Consider the following 23217-nt stretch of genomic DNA (forward strand, 5'->3'; position numbering starts at 1 on the left):
CCAGAAAGAGGCCTTTACTCCACCGGTGCATGGGCTCTTGTTTAGGTAAAGCTCCCCGCTAAAAAGGAGGCCTTTGCTTTTCTAAAGACGCTGCATCAAAGGGCAGGCTTTTCCTCACAACATTTCTATAAGACGGGATGTGGAATGGACGGAGCGTCACTCGCCCCAGATACAGCAAACTTCTGTTCCCTTTGAGTCACCTCTGGTCTAACGAGATCCCAGCGGTTTCATTTCACTGTTCACTACACAGCCTCACTCTCTCCTCACACCTTCACGGACGTGCACAGCCTCCAGGATCCGGTTTGGTGTTTCCAAATAAGACAAACTGTGTAGAAAGCTGGAGAGGCACCCATTGATCATTTCCTCCTTCATCGCTCTTTCTAAAGAGGCCAAACCGGGCCCTGGAAGTTTCTGAGCAACAGGCTCGGCGTCTAACATTCAATCATTATTTTGACATTTTGACAAAATGTAAAGAAATATGTTTTTGTTTAACATTTTACAACTTCTGCTTCAACTTCTGTGATTTATTTGACATATAGCTGGTGTCTGAGGAGCTTTGTTCCTCACATATATTATTTTATCTTATCAATTGAGTGTTTTTTGTCACTTTCTCATGTATGAATTGATGTTATCTAGTTCACTAAAACATCAGATTTGCACACTACTGTCGGTGGAGAGTGGCGTACCGTGGTCCAGGATGACGAGCTGGGCGCTGGACTGGATGTTGCCGGCATCGTTTTCTGCGAGGCACTGGTAAAAGCCCTCATCCGACTTGACCAGACCCAGAACCTGCAGGTTGTGCTCCTTCTACAGAACAGGACGGAGGAAATGAAAATAGGTTACAACTGGCATTTCTAACCAATCTCAAAGTCTTGACAATGTGATGATGCAGAATCATGCAAATACAATTTCTTTCTGGTGTCAAGAGAACTTACCACTATTTTAAAGTAGTCACTGGGGATGACAGCGTCTCCGTTCTTCACCCATTTGACGGTGGGAGCTGGCGACCCCGAGACCTCGCACTCAAACACGATGTCCATGGACTCGTGGGCATAAATGTTGGCCGGCCGCTTGATGAACTGGGGAGGAACTGTGGAATACAGATGAGAAAGAGGAGTCAAAATTAAATTGAAATTACATCAACTGTCAGAGTTTGGGGGGGGAATTGAATTAACATTTAAAGCAAAGTAAGCAAATAGGACATGAATTAAAAACTTGAAGTACGGTTGTGTGGTTGTGTGCCTCTGCCAACCAGTGCAGTTTCTGTCAGTTTCAGACTTTTGACCTTTGACCACTGAAATGTGATCAGTTCATTTTAGAGTTTGATCAAAATCTGAGGAAACTCACTAACGGTGGACTTGAGAAATATTGAAGAGGCCAAAAACATGTTTTCTTTTGGCAACAATGACCTTGACCTTTGACATTTGAGTACCCAAATCTAATCAATTAATTCGGGAGTCTAAGTGAACATTGGTGCCAAATTTGAAAGGATTCTCTGGAGGCGGTCTTAAGATAATGAGTTCACAAGGCAAAGAAGAGTTTTGTGAGGTGATGAAATCTAATCAGTTCATCCATGAGTCCAAGTTAACGCATGTTCCAAATTTGAACAATAGGTCGGACACCTAAAAACACACTGCACCAGGTCACTGGCTGTCGCTAGCTCGGAGGCATAAAGACATGTAGGAAGAAGTCGGAAGAAAATCAGTAACCAATTTATCAAAAAGAAACCAGGCCTCTGGTCTCTGCCAGAAAACGATCAAGACTGAATGATTCCATATCTTCTCCTCATTTGCCAAATTAACATTTAAGGGAAAGTGGAAAGAACAACAAACATCATGCAACGGCAATTTATCCAAATGATTATCTGCATCCTTCACACAGCGGTGACCTTTCCCGCAGATGGAAACACTCAGAATATTTGATAAAGAGGGTCAATAACCTCCATCCTTACTTATTCACGGGTGAAAAATAACAGCCTGGTATCAGTTCGTACGTTAGCGTGCTACACACGGCACAGGCGAGCACTGTCAGATCTCCCCCTAGTCCTGGTAATGAGGGCCAGGAAGGAGTTATTTGATCTGCTGGGGTGATACAGCGCCTCATCAATCTGTCCGAGAGCAAGGTCGCTGGGAGCACAGGGCCCAGGCCTCGTCCTCTCTCTATAATTGGAGCGTACGTGTTGAGGGGAGAGAGAGAGGGAGATGCAGTGAGACAGGCTGCATGTGTGCGTGTACAGTATGTGGGTGTTTCTGTGCCTCTCTGCTTTCTCTGATAAGCAGCGACCTCACCGACCACACTTTAAATGGCTGCATTGTTAGTGCGTCGCCGTGTCAAGCTCCTCCATCAGCCTCCTGGGCTCAGCTACAGCTAGTTATTAGCATCTATTCTGTGGCTATTCAACATGAGCTGATTGGGTTTCAGCAGCAGCGGGTGGATTGGGTCCTTTTCTCTGCTTTACTCAGCTGAGCAACTGATTGTGAGGTCAAGTCCTCGTGTGCTTGATGTCGCCATGGCTAATTTGTTTTAACATGAAACGGCTGGTTAACAGATTAGCCCTCATCCTGCTGGGACGTGCTGTTAACGAGAGCAAGACAATTAAGAAAATTGTCGACGTTTAAAGAAACAATCCACTGTGCACATATTTCAACAATTACAGCCTAATTACATCAAGAAGCTGCGCAGTTACAGGACATGATAAGAGTCAATTTTTTTTTTAATGTGCCGTTCACAAAAGACGTGATTCTTTTAAAATGGCTCTTTGGTAAGAACAAAGGGAAACAAGTCGTGGGCTACTTGAACCGGTACTTTTATAATTGTGCCAAATTTTCACTGCACGACGTCAACGCTCCTGCTTTCACGTGAACAGTGAGAACACAAGATTTCAGAAGGACAAGGGGGACGGGAGACGACATCATTCTTTGCATTGATATGACATCACCTCATGTTAACAGAGCAGATAATACAACGTTATTAAGTGCTATTACAACACAATCAAAAAGAAATTGGTTGGGTTACTAGAGCCATTTTCAGAAGTGAACACTGGAAAAAGTGGGGTTCCAAGATGAGTCTTTCACACATGATGAATGCAGAAGGAGATTCTCCAGAGACGAGTTCAAAACTACAGAAAAATCCCCGCAAACAAATTTTGCTTTTGAGATCCTGTCTTTCTAGGTTGACATCTTTGAGTGTCCTTTTTTTTCAGTTTTGCATCCATTGCATGTCAGAAACATCAAGAATGCACCAACTCACTGGTGGTGAATCCTCCAGATATTCTCCAGCTGTGTTTTCACATTAGCTCATTCAGATGTTCTCCTGAGTTCTTACTAGAGGGAAGGCAGGACAAGCTCCGGAGAAAGTCCACAGCCACTTTGGATAAAACCTAGTTACCCCCACCTTCTAAAAAAACTAAACAACTAACCGTTCTGTGGAGCTTTTTATTTTTTAACTGTTCTTTTGTACGGCTCTGGGAAAGAACCGGAGCCGTAAGATCAGGCTCCCTTTAAAGAGCCCAAATTCCCATCACCAGACTCCATCATGCGTTTGTGTTTCCCTGACCTTGAAATGCACTTTGCCCATCTGGTTAGTATTTCCCCCCCCCCAACACAGAGCGCATGGAGCGGACGTGGAAGTGAAGATACAACTCAGTAGAAGAGGAGCACAAAGAGAGAAGCACAAACACAAAGTGTTCTCTCTGCATCCTCATTTAAAGACCCAGGGGAACCCAGCGTCCTCACTTTCTTCCAGCTCATCAAGAAAACGAGCGTTGCAAAAAAGTTATTCCCCCGTCTTATCAAGTAAACAGGATAATTACTGAATTAACAGTGTGTGCAGTCCTTTAAACAGCTTGAACAGGCAGCAGCTGCAGGTATGATCATGTAAACTGTCAAGAAATTAACTTAAGCACTAAATCATTTCTATCTATGTGACAGGTTTTATTAAAATACTAAATGCATTAATTGAACGTGCGTTGCTGGATGTTGTGTCGTCAAAATAGAGACCTGTACTTGAATGTGTGCGTTACAAGTCATACACACGTTCCACTGTTCCAGTTCTCATCAAGTGGTTTTTCCTTGAGCCGTATTTATAAATCCATGGACCCAAATTTAATGCTAAACTCATGCACGTCACTCTGGTTGTATGAAGTGAGTTCTGGGTGGATTTTCCCTTCAGGTTTGGAAAAAGAAAATATCAACTTGCAGTGCACCCCCACTGTACAGTATTTAGCTTTTTTCCATGACTACCAAATTCCAGTAGTTCTTCCAGCCGAGCAGGTCAAACATGAAACGAATGAATAGAGCCGGGGAAAACTGAAACCTTCCCTCCCCTCGCTTAATGAGTGTCTCGCATTTTCCATCAGCTAATCTGGTGAATACTGATGACTGAGGACTGAAACGAGGATGGTGATGATTGTAGTCTGGATCTCTGAACAACTACAGCCACCATTCTGCTGTGTGTGTGTGTGTTAGTTTGTGTGTGTGTGTGTGTGATAGCGTGTGTGTGCTCGTGTTCCCTGCAGGTGGACGTGTGAGCTGTGAATAATGTGTTTCACAGTGTGGTGTCCCCTGGTTATTTGTGTCTGCAGCAGAGGCAGGTGGAATCCTTGGTTTAGTTTGTGTGTGTCAGGGACACGGGGTGGGTGTGTGTGTGTGTGTGTGTGTGTGTGTGTGTGTGTGTGTGTGTGTGTGTGTGTGTGTGTGTGTGTGTGTGTGTGTGTGTGCTGAGCCATGTGTATGAATAATCCTAAACGAGTCTGGATACTTGTTTCATCCCATTAGTACTGGTGCTATATACTGTGCATTACTGTGTTTGCTTCCTTCCCTGCCGGCAAAATGTGTATGGGGAGGATTTTGTTTGCATAATATGTGTGTAAGTGTGTGTGTGTGAGTGTGTGTGTGTATGTAAGTGCCTGCTTATATATGCTAACAGATGTATGCTGTCTCGATCCATGCAGGTTGATTGTATTTGTGCATTTGTATGTATATATATATATATATACATATATATTTCATTTTTCAGAGCCCCCCAGTGTGCTTTGCTTGTGACAGGTCTTGATGGTGACTGGTACCTCGTGTTTCTCTTTATCTCTATCTCTGTTTCTCCCTTTTCTCCCCCCCCCCCCCCCCCCCCCCCCCCCCCCCTCAGACTCTTAATCTTCCTATAACTCCCTGTCTATCTCTCCATCTTCAGCCCCCCTCCCTCCTCCTCTCTCCAACTGACATGCACCATTTTCTCTAAATGGAGTTCAGACATTTGGAACCTATTGGACAGAGCAATGAGTAGAAACGCCTAGATATACCAATAAAGCTATGGGGGGGAGAGGTGGGGGGGCGGTGCTGGAAGCCATCAGGACTCAACAGAGGGTGAAACGTGTGTGGTGGGGGGGTGGGGGAGACTCTCAATGCAAGAAGACCTTCCCTAATTAACTATTTGCAGCGTGAAACATGCAAATGCAAAGGAGTAAGCAGACGATAAGGATTTTGGGAAACTGATGCAGCTGCAGAACCAAAATTCCAGGTTGACAATAGCTGAAAATGTCCATTATAAAAACAAGCCTGCTCCTAAAGTGCTGCACACATGCATTTACAGTATGTCGGCATGCGGTTGTTCATACGCCAACACACGAGGCTAATGCTCGCTGGGAGCACAAGTAAACCACTATGGATTTTTGCAACGAGGCGAAGGCAGAGAAAAGTGCCTTTTGAAGTTCTACTGGATGGCAGCTGTGAGGCCGGCAACAGTGGCACTAATGCACTGTAAAAGGCACCGATATGCAAACAAAGGAAAGTTGGGTTTCAACAAAAAAGGCGTCGCATGGACTTGCAGTAAGAAATATTCAAAATATCTGTCCGACCATGATTATGTAGGTTTTGTCGGAAATGTGTGAAATGACTTTAACACCCATGAACGTAATAATCCCACAAATGTAAAAACAGTTGCCTCCTACGAACGTAATACATAATTTCCTGCAAATGTAATAGCTATTACTATTACATTTTATTATGTTTGTGGGCGGGTGTTACACGGTCACTTGAATGAACATCAGTGTTATAAGAACTACCTAAAATGACAGAAACCATCTTTGGGGGAAAAATGTATGTTGATAGTTTGACCCATGTCCCATGCACTAACATGGAGGAGCCAGGGTTTATGACCTTTACTGCAGCCGGCCACAGGATAAAGATTGAGAGCCACTGGCTTCAGTATTTCGCTGCTGTAACGTCTGACTGCAGCCTTCACCCAAATTTGGATTTCTACATAAAGTAACAAGATGGTGGCGAGTGATTGATTCCAAATCCAGGACTAAATATGTCCCTTTGTGAACATATGGCTGACGTCAGAGACGCCGTCATCGTGTTTTCCTACAGTCTGCAGCTCACAGTCTCACAGACACTCGGCTGGAAACAGGCCCACTTGTTTTTTAACATAAATACCACTCGCTAAGAAAAGAAAAAAGCCAGCAGAGACGGGAAAAACAGCAAAAAGAAAACACAGCTACACAAAAGAAGAGGAGACAAAAAAAAAAAAACACCAAGAGAAATATGAAGGTGGTGAAACAGCTGAGAGATGCTGGTTCTGTGGGGCTGGTATTATCTCTTCAGCCTGTGGCTTAGTAAAAGAAGCTTTAATTCAGACACTGACTCCAGTGAACTGCTAACAAAAGGGCCACTGTGAGCTTGTTAAAACAAAACCCTGTAGGATTCCTGAAGGGATTCGGGGCAGATTACTTAAAGTGTCACTGATAGCGAGGAGTAAACGGAGTGGAGACATAACGAAGGGGGGAAAGGCCACCCCTCCGTCCGCTGACACTCGTAAAAACTGTGAAACATCAAAGTGTAAAAACCTGAAGGAAGCAGCTGCTGCCGATGGTTTCGCTGGGATGAGTCAAAAAAGGTGAAATAAACAACTTATTAATCCACAACTTTCAGGCTCCAGCTGCCGTCTAATCCCAATAGTTCACCCGAAAATGAGAATTCACTCATTATCCACTCACCGCTGTGGCGATGGAGGAGGTGGGAGAAGTGTTTGAGTCCATGAAACACGTTTGGAGTTTCAGGGGTAAACAGCGTTGCAGCTAAATCCAATACAATTGAAGCAACTGGCGACCGCGTGCTCCAGGCAGGAGGACATCAGCGGACATTTAGGTTAAAAACATGGTGTGAATGAGGCCGTTGCGAGTTGAATTTGAATGTTGTGGCTTAGGGACGCTTGGACGACACCACAGGAGCAGTGTGGAGGCATTTCATGTTTGTTTTCTGTTGTTTCTTTACATTTGAAGAATTAATCCCCAGTTACTTCACTTGTATTGGATTTGGCCGCAACACAGTTTACCCCTGAAACTCCAAACGTGTTTTGTGGACTCAAACACTTCACGCCCCCCCCCCCATCGGCACAGTGGCGAGTAGATAATGAGCGAATCCTCATTTAATGGTGAACTATCCCTTTAAGGAGGAGAGATAGTCGAAGCTGGAGGATCTAAATATGGCAGACATGTTACTACTTCACGAGCTTGGCCGGAGTCCAGATAGCTTCATATAGTTAAACAACGGCTCTCGGGCAGTCGGGGGGTTTACTCCGAGGGTAAGTGGAGCTCGGACTGCACTAATTACCCACCCTGCTCTCCTGAAGATAACAGCTTTCTCTTAATCCCGGCCAAAACAAACAAGAAAGATGCTCTGCGCTCACTTGCAAGTCGCTGAGCGGAGAATTCAAACGTTTGGTAGAGGCAGAGTCAAAGAGAGGGAGTTCAATCTTCTTCTCTTTTATATATATTTTTTTTGAGGACTCTCTCTGATGGTTTAAAAAATGACCAGAACTGAGTGGAAGCAGAGGCCGTAGATTATCCAGGAAACCCTGAAACAAAAGCCTGGATGGTTTTGGCTGCGGCACACAGACGAGCTGAAGGCGCTACCTCTGTGCTTGTGCCTTCATTTCAGAGCAAGGACGATTTTTTTTGTGCTTTTTGTTTCTACTTAACCTCCTTTTCTGGAGGAGCAACAGCAAAAAACAACTAAATAACCAATAAAACACAGCTTGTTTTGTATTTCTATGTATCGCAGTTTTAAAAAATCATGAGAGAATCCATGACTGTCTGGTGCATCAATCACTGGATGTGGTGTTTCCTGTAAACTTTATTTAAAGCTGGAGTCAGACGACAGGAATTTGGGGCCGATTCAACCCTGATATGTAACTTTGGCCTCTAGGGGTCTCTTAATCAGTTTGATGACATCGGTAGCAGCGTGGGATCATGGGAGTTGTTGTCTTCACCACCCTCGAAGATTAAACTCTCCCCGACAGATATCATGTTCACAAATTAGGTAACTTATTTAAGTTTTATTACCGTAATGAAGCAAACGGCAATGAATAATCAGGATCCAATACAAACAGTGGAAGGAAAAAACAGCAAACTGACAAACTGGCTCGCTGCGTGTTTTTCCTTCGTCAAACGTCATTTGCCCAGGAAGTTAAATCCAGGGGTAAAGTGGATATGATTACAAATCAAATGTGAGGGATTTCTCTGGGTTTTAACAAATTAAATATCATAGGTCTAGTCAAGGACACCAATATTCTGACATCATCCTAATTAAGTCAATAGTCTGAATAAGACACTGTGACATAAACAGCATTTTTAAAGACGTGGACTTTTAAGACCTTAGTAGCATCACGTAGACATGTATACATCTAAATGTTATTACTATTATTATTATAACATCCTGTTGGAGTTGTATATCAATGTCTGGATGCCCTGGATGTACACAAGGTGGAAAAATAAAAAGGAGATGTAGCTTGACAAAATTAGAAAGCACACAAAATGGTGCATGGTAGCATCGTAAGTTCAACTATGGCACAATAATGTAAAGGTGTAGTGGGCGTAATGATGTGAGCCATAATTAAACTATGCTCAGTTACATTTCTGTTCTTGCGCGTGTGCATTTGCGCGCGCGCGTGCGCGCGTGTGTGTGTGTGTGTGTGTGTGTGTGTGTGTGTGTGTGTGTGTGTGTGTGTGTGTGTGTGTGTGTGTGTGTGTGTGTGTGTGATTACTCTAAGGAGGACAGGCTGATTGATGCCTTTCAGATGAGACCCACGATGACGTGAGCAAAGCTGCACTTAGTTCCCCACAGCAGATGTAGCCACATAGGACTGACACAAAACAACAATATAAGAAAAACAGACACACACAGTTTGTGTTGCCGTGCAGATGCGTCACCATCAGAAATATATAACAGACGGCAGATTGCCGACAGATAAACACGGGCACGGGAGGAGCTGCACACAGGAATCACACAGACCCAACCTCCACACACCTCTTGTTCCACTGCTGAAGATAAACCCCATGTGAAGGAAATAAGGGAAGGGTGTGTGTCTGTGGGTTGTTCTGCTTATCTGATCGCTGCTCTTTTAAAAGCTTCATGGAAAGTTTCTTGTTATTTCAGTCACGCTGAGGGAGGACAGGAAGGCAACGTGAAAACAGACTGAAATATCCATCAGAACGTTTATAAAACCTGTGATTCTTACATGCATCATTTAAAGCAAACTGTTCCAATCGCTCGCTGGAGGAAGAAAAATCCCTTTACAACGTTTTCTGTGTTTTAATTGACGCGGCACACGTTTATTTTTAGTTGCCGTCACCTTTTTAATCGCCTGGTGGAACAATGCGAGCTGCCCAAAGTGCGTAGATGTGATATATGATCAGTGGCTTTTTTTTTTTTTCAAAACCGCTTCTCTTCGCAATGAGAGAGTGAAGACGAAGGTGGAGGTGCAAGCTGAAATTGAGCATAACTATAGGTTCCTTTTTAACGTTTCTATTTTTGCTCATTTTCTATAACAAGGTAAAACACGTCTGCTGTCTGCGGTTATAAATCCTCAGCCCACAGAAGAGACATGGGACTTTTTTTACGAGGGGCACGGCGAGCGCAGCGCACGGAAAGAACAATTACGTTGATGACATGATAGATGAGGGCCACTCACTGGGAGCCCCGTAAAAAGTGGAAACATACATGTTTGCGGAGAAACTATTTTGGTTTTTTGCAAACACACGCGTGCGCAGAGAGTCCAGGTCTGGGTGTCGCCCCCAGTCACGCAAGGCCATAATCAAAAGCTGCTGCCTCCTCTGGCCCCATTTATCCTCTTGCCAGCTCTGATCGAGGGTGAGATGTCACAGCAGAGCGCACAAACACACAGTTGTCATACAAACACATGCAAGTGTGTCCGCACAGGACTTGTGTGCCCGAGCCGGACCCCTGTTCTATGCCTGTGAGAGGATGTGTGAGCGATTACTATTAACTCTGATGTTTGGAGTCTGACTTTATTCAAAAGTAGATCAACTGTGGAAGAAGAAGTCAAACTGTGGTTGTGTCTTTGATAATAAAATGTCTCTAAACCTCTTAACGTCACCGGCCCTTTGCTTCGATGTATAATAAACAAACTGCTCCTGGATACATTTTGCTTATTTATTGACGGCCGCTGGCGCTGTCTGTTGTGCAGCTGTTTGGACACGGTCTCTCATTGTAAAAGAGGTGTTTCTTGTTTGTTCAGTTGTTTTTTCCCTGAGATAAAATTCACAGCCAAACACAGAACGTCCACCTGTTTTGAGACGGAGCCCAGCGGGTCTGAGGTTTGTTACCGAGCTCTGAACTGGTGAAATCTGACTCTCTCTGTGGAGCTCCTGCCATAAGTAGTCAGTGTAAAGTCTCTTCTATAATAAGTGATGGGAGGTTTTTTCTCAATGGAGTTCACTACCAGGGAATCGTGAATGCAGTTTTCCTGCATATTTGGTTCCCCGGTGATAATTAGCTGCAACAGGAAAGTGTGTGTTAGTCGGACTCTTCCATGTGCCTCACTGATGTGTTTTCAATAGCTGGCGGACACAGTAAAGCTCCATGACACAGAGGAAGAAGCTACACAGGTTTTCCCCCCATAAAAAAAACATTCTGTAAAAACCTGTTTAATGCTAAATCTGCAGGTTCAGTTCCGACCCGACGCTTTGCTGCAAGTCTTCCCTGCTCTCTCTGCCCCTTTCTCACCCTCACGCTGTCCTTTCAACAAAGACGCAAGGCCTGAAAGTTATCGTAACGAAATAAAAACATATATAAAAAACATAAAGTGCCAAAATGCACATTTGAGTAAGTTTGCCTACCAGATAATAACCATGTAGTGATTCATCAAACATGAGAAACAGGTTTCTTGTTTGTTTGTTACTATTATTGAAAGCTCTGCAACTCCAAGATCCCTGATTGTTAAATGAGTAATCACTAAATCCAAAGAGGCTTTAGTTAACTCTTGTTGAGAGTTAAGAACAAAGATGTCGTATCTTGTTAATCCCTATGAGGCAAATTGTGATTTGTGAATATCGGCTATTGAAATAAAATTTGATTGACTGGTTGAACAAACAGTAAAAGACGTACAGTACGTCGACTAAGAGGAAGAGGAGGAGGAAGCTGAAGGTCGACTCATACCCACAGTCTCCATCCACTGAGTCCCACTGACTGAAGAAGCACCGAGGCAGATTCAGAGTTTGATATTAGGGATGAGGAATCACACATATTTCCCAGTGACTGCAGGTGTACAGTGTAAAAGTGTGACTGACCTAAAGTGGCCCCATTACGTGCGTGTGTGTGTGTGTTCTCGCGTGTGCACTCACACCTGCCGCAGCCCTCGTGCCTCTCTCCCTCCACAAATAAGCACCAGCTGCATCACAAACCCTCAACTTATCTTCGGGCGATATTTCAAATTCCCAGGCCGCCTCTCTGCATCCTCTCCTCAGCGCAAACTGTCCGCAGTTTATGAAAAAGCCACCGGCTGTAAATTTACTACTTCTTCTTGTTACTGCAGCAAAAGAGGCCCTGAGGTCTTTTAGAAGGAGCCTGTCACGGGAACGAAAGATGTTTCGTTGTGAGCATAGATTCACACTGCATTGATTTCTATGAATGTCTTTCACAAGCATAACTACTTCTTCGGGGGAATCAATTGACCTTTTAAGTGTTCCTTCAGTTGTCAAGGGAGCGAATCAATGCCACAATCTGGCTTTCTTCATAAATCTGGATGAATCAAATGCAATTAGAGCAGCGAGTGTCCGGAATAGGAGCTAATTAAAGTATTTTCGTCGCGTTACAGTGACTGATGTCTTTCAACAAAATTTCAGGACATCTGATCAATCCCGAGGAGGAGGGGGGGGGGAATTCCGACCACGAGGACCGAAAGCGAGTGAAGTCAGATGTCCTCCTGTGACCTGATCCGATTTTTCCATTACTGTCTCCTTTAATCACAGTGAGCGACGGGGGAATAATGAAAGGGTGGTGGAGGGGTGATGAGGAGATGAAGGGATTTGGGGAGACAGGTATGGAGTCATAGCACGATGTGGCCGTGTGTGTGTGTGTGTGTGTGTGTGTGTGTGTGTGTGTGTGTGTGTGTGTGTGAAATGCAACGAACCCGGGAATCGGCCTCCGGGTGTTTTTTCCCTTTTCTAAACTTATTTCCCAGCAAATCCTGTTATGTGGGCTCAGCTGGGAAAAACACACAAACACACACAGGGCGTCGGTGTTCATGTGTGTTGTTCTCACAGACACGCTCAAACAAGGGTGATTACAACACAATTACTGTGAGTGTGATTGTGTTATAAATCCAATGCACTGATCTTACTTAAATCAAGAGAATTAGAATTTAGTGTGGCTTTAATTAAATTGAATGAAGTGACTCAATGTTTAACTACTTTATTATATTCATAGATCCAATGCAATGATGTAATTCAGGGCAGTTTTTACTTAATTTGTAGACGTCTGAAGTAGTTACTCAAAGATATGTTTACAATATGAAAATCGGTTTTAGATTTTTATCAGTATCACTAACATTAAGCTTTTGATATAAGAATTTCCAGTTATTAAATTTCCTCTGTGTTACAACCACATGTAAAGATGGACAGTGACCCACTCGACTGAATTTCTACAATTAAATGAGCTTTTTCACAGTTTTGCAGGAAGCCAGCTCGTCTCAACTGAAGAGATAGTTTCTGAAGTGTTTCCCTTCCCGTAATAATATAAAATAATCACCACGCATAATTAAAGGTGTTTGTTTGGTTGATCCGCCGCCGACTTGACTCAACTCCTGTTGTCACATCAGGAAGCATATGGTGCCAAATGAAGTGTTTAATGACAGTGGGAAAATTCAAAGAACTGTTTTAAACATGTTTGTGTAGTTAAAGTTCACGTAGGTGTGATCACACTTAACGTCCTGTAAATTAATTCCCTTTGTTCAAACTTCCAGTTTTGCAATTGTTTGTTTGACATCCCAGTTGCATTCGAGATCTTTTTTGTTACGCTTCACCTTTTTATTTTGGATTTTGCATCGTGACACACATGCTAAGCTTCTTTCTGGATTTATTGCAGACACGTCTTGCACAAATTAGGTTCCTATTACCTGATAAGTGGGATTTGAAAGCGAAGATCAGTCGGCATTCATTCAGGATTTAGCAGCTTTAGCAGTTTCAGGCGAAAATTAATACTAGAAATTCTAATATGCCTTCAGCTGAATTTTGATACAACAGCATCAGCAGCGTTGCATCTTAACATAATTCTCCAAAGAATAAATGGAGAATGATCCCATGAACATTTGTTGTCTTGAATTATAACATTTAGATAATAGATATTCAAACAAAGAAGTTGTTGCTGCAGTGTAACACAGAGAAAAACATATTGTGTCCGTGATTCACTTCACATTTAATAAAAGTGTGATTAGTCTGATTAAATTGATTTGCACTTGGAAAACACACTGTACTGTACGTGCACCCTCTCAGGATGTTCTCTGGTAAAAAACAAAACCTTGACAGCTTCAGCTTCAGCATCGTCTAATTCTTCAACCTGTCGATATATTTTCTTCCAACCAGCTCATGTTTTTTTCTGTTATTCCTGTGCGGTGCTGCTGTTATGTGAAATACAAACAAGCACAAACACTCCACACGCTGCCAACTTAAGTGGTGAACTCAGTAAAAGAAACGCCGCTCCATCGTGGTGTGCAGCTCTGCTCCACGAGGCTGCCTCTCACCACAGCCACAGTCGCTTTCTCTGCTTCGTTTGCATGCAAGAAACAAACCTGGTCCGTTTAATTTCCAGCTAAATTGCCAGGTGCTTGGTTTCAGGTCCCGGATGTGGGTCTTCCGGGGGCATTTAATGAGCTAATTTCCAAACATAAATCAGGTGAAATTAGACTGTTGCAGTAATAGAGGCATGGTCTGAGAGTTCAGTCAGACCTGGAGAGACTCAGCTCTCCTCCTCTGCACGAATGCATCCTGTTCCCAGCTCTGTTGTGATTGTGCGCCTCTGTATTTTAACCACACTTCGCTACCTTAGTTTGTACCCGTGTTCCTAGAAAGCAAATGAAGTGGGTCGGTGAGGGTACCTTGCATTGTGAGTTGGGCCTGGGCTTCGATGGTGGCGTTAGAATTGTCCGCCATGCAGGTGTAGACGCCGGCATCCTCCTCCGTGAGATTGAAGATCTGGAGACTGCCTCCCGCCAAGAGCTCCAGGCGACCCTCGCTGGATTGAGAAACACACACAGAGGAGGGAGGGGAAGGAAAGAAAATTAGTCAAATCTTCTTCTTCTGGTTGCTTTAAATAATAAAACGGCACGAAGGATCTTTATTTTCTACTTGTAACAGTATGCAGATGACATCCAGGAGCCGTGGGGCTGATGATGCTGCAGCAGCATCTGGACGGAGTTTAAGTCTCGATGTCTTATTTTATCCAGACTTGTAAATTATGTAAAAAGTCATTTCAGTACATTTCTATGAAGCACATTCCTCCTGCTGCTCCGTCAGGGTCGCGGCCTCCAGAGCTCCACGTTCCCCTACTGACCCGAGGTTGACTCCACGCCTCTGACTTGCGTCTTTTGCTCCGTCACAACTTGCCAACACTCCCGATGAATAAAATATACTAAAAGCAAAGTCAACTGCCCTGAAAAGACTGCGAGGTGCGATTCATCTCAGCAACCAGGATTTATATAGAAAGTCTGGCTTTGGACATCTGGTTATATAACTGGAGTCAGACGGGAATAAAAGAAAAGCATCTTGTTTTCAAAGGACAAAAACCAATCACTAGATTTGTTACGTGTATAAACAAAGTTTCTGCAGGTTTTAATAAGTTAGATTTAAGACTTTTTAGGACATTTTAAAGACAAGAATGTTGTTTTATTATTATTATTTATTACAGCAAGATAGAATCTGAATCATTAAGAAAGAACTACAACTAGGAAAGCCACCGAAACATTACTTTCATAGAGAATTATTGTTTCTTTTACTCTTTTTAATGTTTATTTAGCTTGGAAATTTGTTTTAAACTGTGCTTTCTGACTTTTTATTTTAATGTTTTGTCTGTGTTGTGTTTAATGACCCTGTACTGTACCTTGAATCTACCTCTGATATGAAAATATAAATAAACCTGCTTTTCCTTGCTTAGTTCAAAAGTTTCAACATATTTAAGACATATTTCTTAGCCTAAAATACAGATTATCTGTAATTAATAATACATTTTATTTGTTAAATTAGGACAGATGTCAATATGTTTTATTCAAGATGCATCGTATTGGAGCTACAGCTACGGGGGTATGTAGTGTGTACAATGTTATTACTGCAGATGTTACACTGTCTTAATGAATGTTTTCATTGTCTTTCATCAGCTCTTAATTAACTGCAGCGACGTACACGAACAGAATAACAACACAGCGATGTCACGTCAAGGACAAGTGATGAAGTTCACGACTTCCCTGTCTGTATATCCTGTACAGAAGTGAGAAGGTTTTCACTATCACTATGTTTGAGAAAACAACCAAACCACCAGTGTTTTTACTTTCTGCTGCTCCGAGCACCGTTCACTCAGCTGCTGTGGCTCCAAATTCCAATTAAATGTTCCGCAGGTAATGTTTTCGAACACAAATCTCTTTGTGTATTAGCATACGCATTTACATACAGCAACACAGAGTGGCAGGAGATAGGCCTCGCTGACTGAAAACTGAATAACAAGTGTAACAGAGTCTTTCAGACTCTGCAATCATAAATATTTATAACGCTAAACTATTTACACCTAATACAAACCACAACATACAGTATGTATTTGTGTGGCCTCTCTCTCAAACCAGCGACCCTCCTCCATCTTAAACAGGCCCAACTTTGATTTTCTCAATAGGCCCATGGGGGGGGGGGTTTGATTCAACAGCCAGCAGAGAATAGCAGTGGGAGGAGGAGGGTGAGGAGGAGACACAAAACCATAAATCAATAGCTTAAAGAGAGAGCTGTGCATTAACAAAGAGAGAGGGATGCAGAGATGCAGGGAGAGGAGCAGGGGAGCAGCGGGTCAGCTGGAGGAGATGAAAATCCAAAGAGATTCACAGCAAGCAAGATGCAGCCGAGGAGATCGAGATCAGTGCATGATGGTTTCTGCACAGAGGAGCCCAGGACACATGCCGAGGTAAAGAGTGCACCGAGGAGCACAACCCGGCAGGTTGATTCAGCTTTTAAACAAACTGCTGACGAGCTGGAGCTTCCACACCGTCTCCCTGCCTGTAGCTCTGGGTTTTGGCATCACTAGGGTTGGAACCAGCTCTTACACGGCTGGAAACTATCAAAACGCAGATTTCAGAGTCTAAAGCGTTTAGGTACCAGAACCATTTTATAAGTATTGATTTAGCACCGGTATCGGAAAAAAGCTGAGCAACACCTAAACCTAGGTAGCCCTGTCTGTCTGTCTGTCTGTCTGTCTGTGTCGGAGTGGACCTTTGTGTGAGTGATCTCTTCTTGTTTTGCTGATCATCGATTACGTCCCGTGCACATGGGGGCGGCTCCACATGGGAGACGACGTCCTGTGAAAGACGCCCCAGGGTTTTGAGGCTCCAGGACTCCCTGCGGTGAGTCTCACCACGACAACTATTCAGATCCTCTGGCCTCGTTCCCGAAAGAGCATCGACAGCTTCCCGCTTTCATTTGAAAGAGGGTCGCACAGCACACATCAAAACCACCCGGTGTTTTCTCCTTCTGTCCACAGCAAGTCAATCTCAGCTCTGACGACTGCAGCGGCTGAAGTGCAGAGAATAGATTTTGCTGTTGTTGTTGTGAGGGAGCTCTCTGCACTTTAACAGAAGACGAGGTGTCTGCTGTAAAGATGTGACGTCTCGTGCATTAGCTGCTAATTAAAACTGCATTTTCCATATTCACACACAATGTTCGGTTATTACAAGACGGGAAGATTACAGCATTAACGTGTCAGGCAGACGAGGTGCTATGATGCTAATTGGCCTTGCACAGTTTTCAGCAACGATATTCAAAGATGTGACAGCTCCCCTGAAGTGGAACCAAAGCATTGTGATCGCCCCCTGGTGGCTGGCTGCAGTGTGGGTCATAAACCCTGCCTTCTGCATTTTAGCAGATGGGACACAGACCGAACTAAAACGTCAAACTACATGTTAAATAGTTTTCTAAGACGGTTTCTGTCATTTTAGGCTGTTCCTCTCACACTGATGTTAATTATTTGACCCTATAAAAACGGGGTGAAACCTCGTGATTGGTCGAGCGGATGTATCGACAAGACCTCGATACCACAGATCCACAACATGATCACTACTGCGCTGACTCTGGCTCCAAATCACTTCACCCACGTGAGATGACAGTTTTTGTATATCCAAGATACTTTGGCTTCATTTCTGGATAGTGAGGAGTAAGTGGAGCCATGACATCCATCTTTATTTACAGTCTATGCTTTGTACTAATTCCTTTACGTATGATCTGTTGCAGCATGTGACATATAATGTTGCTATTTTGGGCTAAAACGTGTGAAAGATTCACATCTGAATCCGTCAAATTCAGTTTACCTTATACAAATATCTACATTTTGACTTAAAACACCAAATATCTAAAGAAAGAAAAAGATAAACAGACATCCTCCTCCCCTCTGCTCCTCTCTGGTGACTAACTTGTCCAGAAAAAAGGATTTGAAGATGTCCTGTCAACACGCAGGAGCCTCGAACACAATTTGTCCCCTGTTCTGTCACTCAGACGTGAAGGCAGCGGCAGCCCCTGAGACTCCAACAGAAGGGCTCGCCGAGGGGAGAGTGAGGGAGGGACGGCGGGGGGGACACACACACACATTAACTATCTGTGAGCGGTGACTCAGCCTTGCGTGACACACATCGGTGGCAAGGTCAGTACACCTGGGCGAGGGGGAAGCTGCGGATCAGGGAGGAAGTGTGGGTATGTTTGTGTTTCGGCGGCGGCGGTGCGATCCGCTGTCACAGAGCGATCGGGAGGTGCTGTGACAGTGGTCGGGCACAAAAGGGAGGCAGGTGGAATCACAACTGTCATAACAGAAAAAGGGAGATTTATTATTAATGGACAGGAGCAGCAATCTTGAATCTTTTCTTCCTTTGACCTCGCTTCCCCCCACTCGTCACTCTCTATATAAATACACCCACCGACCCGTCCTCCATCTCAACCCATCTCTCCCAGCGCCGCCATGCACCAAGGATGTTAACTATTGTGCCGGTCCAGGTGTTGTGGTTCGGAGTGAACGTAAATCTCTCCCTTTTCGACCAGAAAAATAATCATAACAGTTCCAGGGATTTGAATCATGTTGAACGTGTGCAGAGAGGAGTGGGATTTCATTTTACAGCCGCAGACTGCAGCCTGGAACGATTTGTCCCGCCTCCGAAAAACATTTTCGTCTTTACCTGTTCAGATATGAGTCATGGAGTACGGGGGGGTGGAAGGGGACAAAGGAGATCGGCTCAGGAAATGAATAAGAAAAATAAACAAATAGAAATTAATGTGAGAAACAACCTGGTGCCAGCAGAACAGGCTGAGGCTTCTTAAGTGACTCAGCCATGAAAACGTTTCTGTTTCCCTCTGGCTCGTAATGAAAAGCTGCAAGGCCCTGGAGACAGAAACAACTCTGGCATACCTGACTTTATTTGCTCGTTTCCCTGAGAGTAAACCGATCTTTTCGATTAGCGGATATTACAAAGAAACCAGCAGCACACAACGCGTGGTTTACTTTAAAAATTGGTGCGGTGGGCCCTCCGGGGCACTTGGGGGCACCTGATCCCATTGTTGCCCCGTGCAATGTCATGTCTACAAAACTACACCAAAGCACCGGCTTATTAAGCCATATAATTTAAACCCTAACCACATTATGTCTGGTGAAGAGCCTCAGTGAAGCAAAAGAAAAAAAAGCCCCATATCATCAATTCTCCTTCAACTAATGATGCGGAACAGTCTTGTGTTTTGGATGTAAAATAAAATGTATGCTTCAGTAGATTGCTTAAGTGTTTGAGAACAAACACACCATGCAACAACAAAGCCAATGGCCGGTAGCCAATGAATTCCTCCCGTCCTGACTCCTTACTTGGGAATTAAAGTAGAATAAGTAGAATAAAAATAGATGCCGAGACAGAAAACATGCTTTGAAGAGAGCTGGTGAGATTGTGTGTGTTGGCGTGTGATGTGCTGGAGAAAGAAGGGACCGTCCATAAAAGGAAACTTCCCATGTTCCACTGCCAGAAAAACTGTGTCGCTCGTCCTGTTCCTTCAGCAACACACACCAGTAAAACCACTGAATTACCTAATGCCACCGCCGCCGCTGCTGGTTTCTATCACTTCACCGATGTAGAAGAAATCTGACTTCCTCAGCAGAATCTAGGGACAAACTACGCTAACCTCTCCAACTGAGGGAACACGTGGAGCAGAGGAACTTTCTCTAAGGATTCACATGGTTCTCACCTTTTATTTTAATTACCAGCTTATATCAAGAGGTGTTTTGTTCTTGTTTTGGCACCAATATTATATCACATGTACATTATATACATTATTATGGATTATTAAGGATTACATCATCCACTATCCCAGCTGACATTGAGTGAGAGCTGGGGAACACCCTGGACCGGTCACTGCAATATATATAATGTAAATATGATATTTCAACATGTTGGAGTCCAGTGCATCCCCAACAACTGCAGGAATTAACTGACACCATGTTGAATTAACACCTCCTGCTAAATCTTATTTTATATTCTAAGCTTCATAAAGCGAGAGCAGGAGGCAGAGCTGTTGTCCCGGATTGCATCAGATTGCTTTTGTGACTGTTTGACATATTGGGTTTTAATTTAGCGTTTTATTTCATTTTATTCTCCTCTGTTTTATGAATTGATTTTATTGTTTTTGTTTTAATTGCTGTTGTTTTGTTTTATATTTTCAAGAACTTTTAACATTGTGGCACAAGAGAAAATGTATACATGTTATTATTATTGTTATTGCCATTGTTGTTATTATTATCATTGAATTAATTAAGCACGTTTTAGAGCCACATGTTTGTGTCAAGTCAAGTCCAGAGCTTTCACTCTCTGCTGAGGAATTTTATGAATGAATTTATGTTCAGGTAAACTCGCTCAAGCAACGTGAACGTGAGGACCTTAACCAGGACAACACAGAGGGACATGAGGTGTTCATCTTGTTTTTGGAAGAACTAGAACAAAAGTCCAGATGATTGTTCTCTATACTTTTCTGCTGGAGTTTTTAATTTATTTAACGATTCTATATATAAAAGGTGGCAGGGAGTTAACTTCCATACACACATTCTAACATAGATGACAACAAACGATGAATCAATGTTTTACAATGATATCTGAAAAACTAAGAACTCGATTATTTGCTGTAGAAAGATGAAGAACATTTGCCACTAACATTATTAATAGTAAACGCTGAAGAGGGAGTAATAATAACCAGCTGTTAATATTGTATCTGTGTTGTCCAGTATCTCTGACTGGTTGCATTGAGAAGTTGCACTATACAAATACTTTTATTGCCAAAGCAACGTGAAGACCAGAGTTAAGCAGAATGTCTTTAAAAACACAAACTCCCTGACATCAGTCGCTGGCGTGGGTGTAAATCACGTGATTAAAAACAACGTAAAGAATAACGCAGGTGAAGGTCGCGAGGGCCACTTCACGACACTCGCAGTCAAAATGAAGACAATTACAGATGATTGCATCTGTTGGCTTTAATGAAAATTTAAATGACGGTGGTATTTGCTGGGCCATGATGTGTTCTCAAGAGGAGTGGAATGGTTTATTCTGCGATGCATGCAGCTCTGCCAGAGCTATCAAAATATTATAAAAGCCATTATAAAAGTGCTGCTGGTTTGAGCTCCACATTATTACTTTTCATCTACGGTTTCAAGCGTTCCCTCTGTCGTGAATTGGCAATTTCACAAAGAGTCGTTGTGATGTCTGACACAAGGTCGGAGGGAATTTCATAAGATCTAACCCCGTGTTTTGTTACAGCTTGTGACTGGAATTACCTGCTGTTGACAGTGTTTGATAGATGTTTAATTTCAAACACGGCTCCAGACCTGAGTCACCACCATAAATAACACATTTAATGTTGGCAGCAGTAACACCAGCGATCACCACACGGACCAGGGCTGGAACTATAAGGAACATAAAACTAACAGTAAAACAACATTTAATGAAAATTGTCCTTCGCCCTCTTAAATGTATCTTCTTTTTAAATAGGACATTAATGGGTGATTGAAAAGTGTTTATGAAGGGAATATTAGCTGAAACTCTGATGGTTTTATTGTTTGTAGTTTCTCTTCACACCTGTTGGTGCAGCATGAGGTCCGGCCCTCGACTGCAGATAAAGATGGACGACTTGAATGCTCCCAAAAGTGAAGCCAAACCATCTAGATCGCCTCCTGGTGCCCGGCTGCAGTATGGGTCATCAACTCAGGCTCCTCCATGTTAGTGGATGTGACAGGGACAAAACTAAAATGCCAAAGTACACGTTTAAATTGTATCCAAGGATGGTTTCTTGGTCTTTTTAGGTAGTTATTATCACAATGAGGTATGTTAAATATTTTCCATGCTATAAAAATGGCATGAAACGTCATAATTAACAGCTGAGACGTGATTTGTCACCACCTCCGGCCGCTCAACGCCACAATCTCGCACTAGTGACATTTTGGCTTTATTTTTGTGCAACAGCACAAAGTACAGATGTGTCCTCCATCTTATTCTTAGATGGTTTTTTTGGGACATTTCACCTTTATTGACGGGACAGTGCAAGCGTGAAATGGGGAAGACACGCAGCAAAGAGCAGGGTCGGAACTGAGTCTGCGACCGCTGCAGGAGGACCCGAGCCCGAGCCACCAACATCTCTACATACAGTCTATGGTGTTGGATGGAAAACCAGTTTCTGAAAGCTAGAACCAACAGTTTGATTAAAACCCTCGTCACTGTGACATTTTCTGACAACAGTGAAAAAGCCTTTTAATTTTCCTTCACGTTACCTTGGGCTCCCACGGCTGCTTGTTAAATGTCGACTTCCCCACGGACAGAAGCGTGCCCCTGCATTTATACATGCGTGTAAATGCGAGCAGTTATTCTCTCTCCTCAACCATGAAAAAGGGAATAAGATGAAGACGTGCGTGTTTGTATGCGACGTGTGTGCAGGGGGGGTGGGGGTGGGGGGGGGGGGGGGTTACACCGCTGTCCGATAATAGTCCAATTGCAAACAAATTTCCAACACCGAGCTTCTCCCTTCACACACAACTAAATGCAATACACACAATCATATTTAAATGAAGGCGAGGAGCCATGGAGGAGAGGAGACAGATAGCTTGAAGCCTTTAGGGGGGGGGGGGGGGGGGGGTTGATTTACATGCTCTGTCAATTCCCTGTTGCTGGCCCGACATGCATAATTCATCCATTTTATTGACTGCTGGGGAATTCTATTAGGTGATAGAGTGATACTCCCAAGAACAAAAGATGACTGTCCTTTTGATGAGCGTCTCAGGGCCGGCGTGCAGGAGAGACCCAAAGCAAAGCCCGTCATCTCGGTGCCGCTCACCTGGGGGAGCTGTCGAGGACTCGCGGGGGCATCTGCCAAGAAGTCAGCGTGTTGACTGGGGCGGCTTCGAGTGTTAATATTCCGTTATCGCGTTGCTGGGTTTAATCAGAATGAATGGCGAGCTCGGTGTCCTTGGCAATAAACTCGCTCGGAGCCTAAATGAATCTGAGGCTGGGATCACGACACTGGTGAATACGTAAGAAGCGCGCTATAGTGGAATAAGCCCTCGTGTAATGGAGACAGCTTTATCCAGCTTTCTGGGTGAGGAAACCTAAGCTGGGATATTTCACACACTTCTTAATGAGACAAAAAATAATAATCTATATATACATTTTTATCAT

The 23217-nt window shown here is 43.5% G+C and overlaps 1 protein-coding gene across 13 annotated transcripts in view; it reads right to left on the minus strand.

The window, feature by feature from the left end:
- neo1a (neogenin 1a) overlaps nucleotides 1–23217 on the minus strand; it is a 163913-nt gene that overhangs the window by 49698 nt on the left and 90998 nt on the right. For all 13 annotated transcript variants that reach the window (XM_034575788.1, XM_034575769.1, XM_034575743.1 and 10 more), the window contains exons 5-7: nucleotides 14389–14525; nucleotides 936–1090; nucleotides 687–807 (exon numbers count right to left, since the gene is read on the minus strand). In XM_034575788.1, coding sequence (XP_034431679.1) covers nucleotides 687–807; nucleotides 936–1090; nucleotides 14389–14525 — 413 coding nt within the window. The remainder of the gene's footprint in view (nucleotides 1–686; nucleotides 808–935; nucleotides 1091–14388; nucleotides 14526–23217) is intronic.

Source organism: Hippoglossus hippoglossus, chromosome 3 (genome assembly GCF_009819705.1).
Source record: "Hippoglossus hippoglossus isolate fHipHip1 chromosome 3, fHipHip1.pri, whole genome shotgun sequence".
NCBI classification, from domain to species: Eukaryota; Metazoa; Chordata; class Actinopteri; order Pleuronectiformes; family Pleuronectidae; genus Hippoglossus; species Hippoglossus hippoglossus.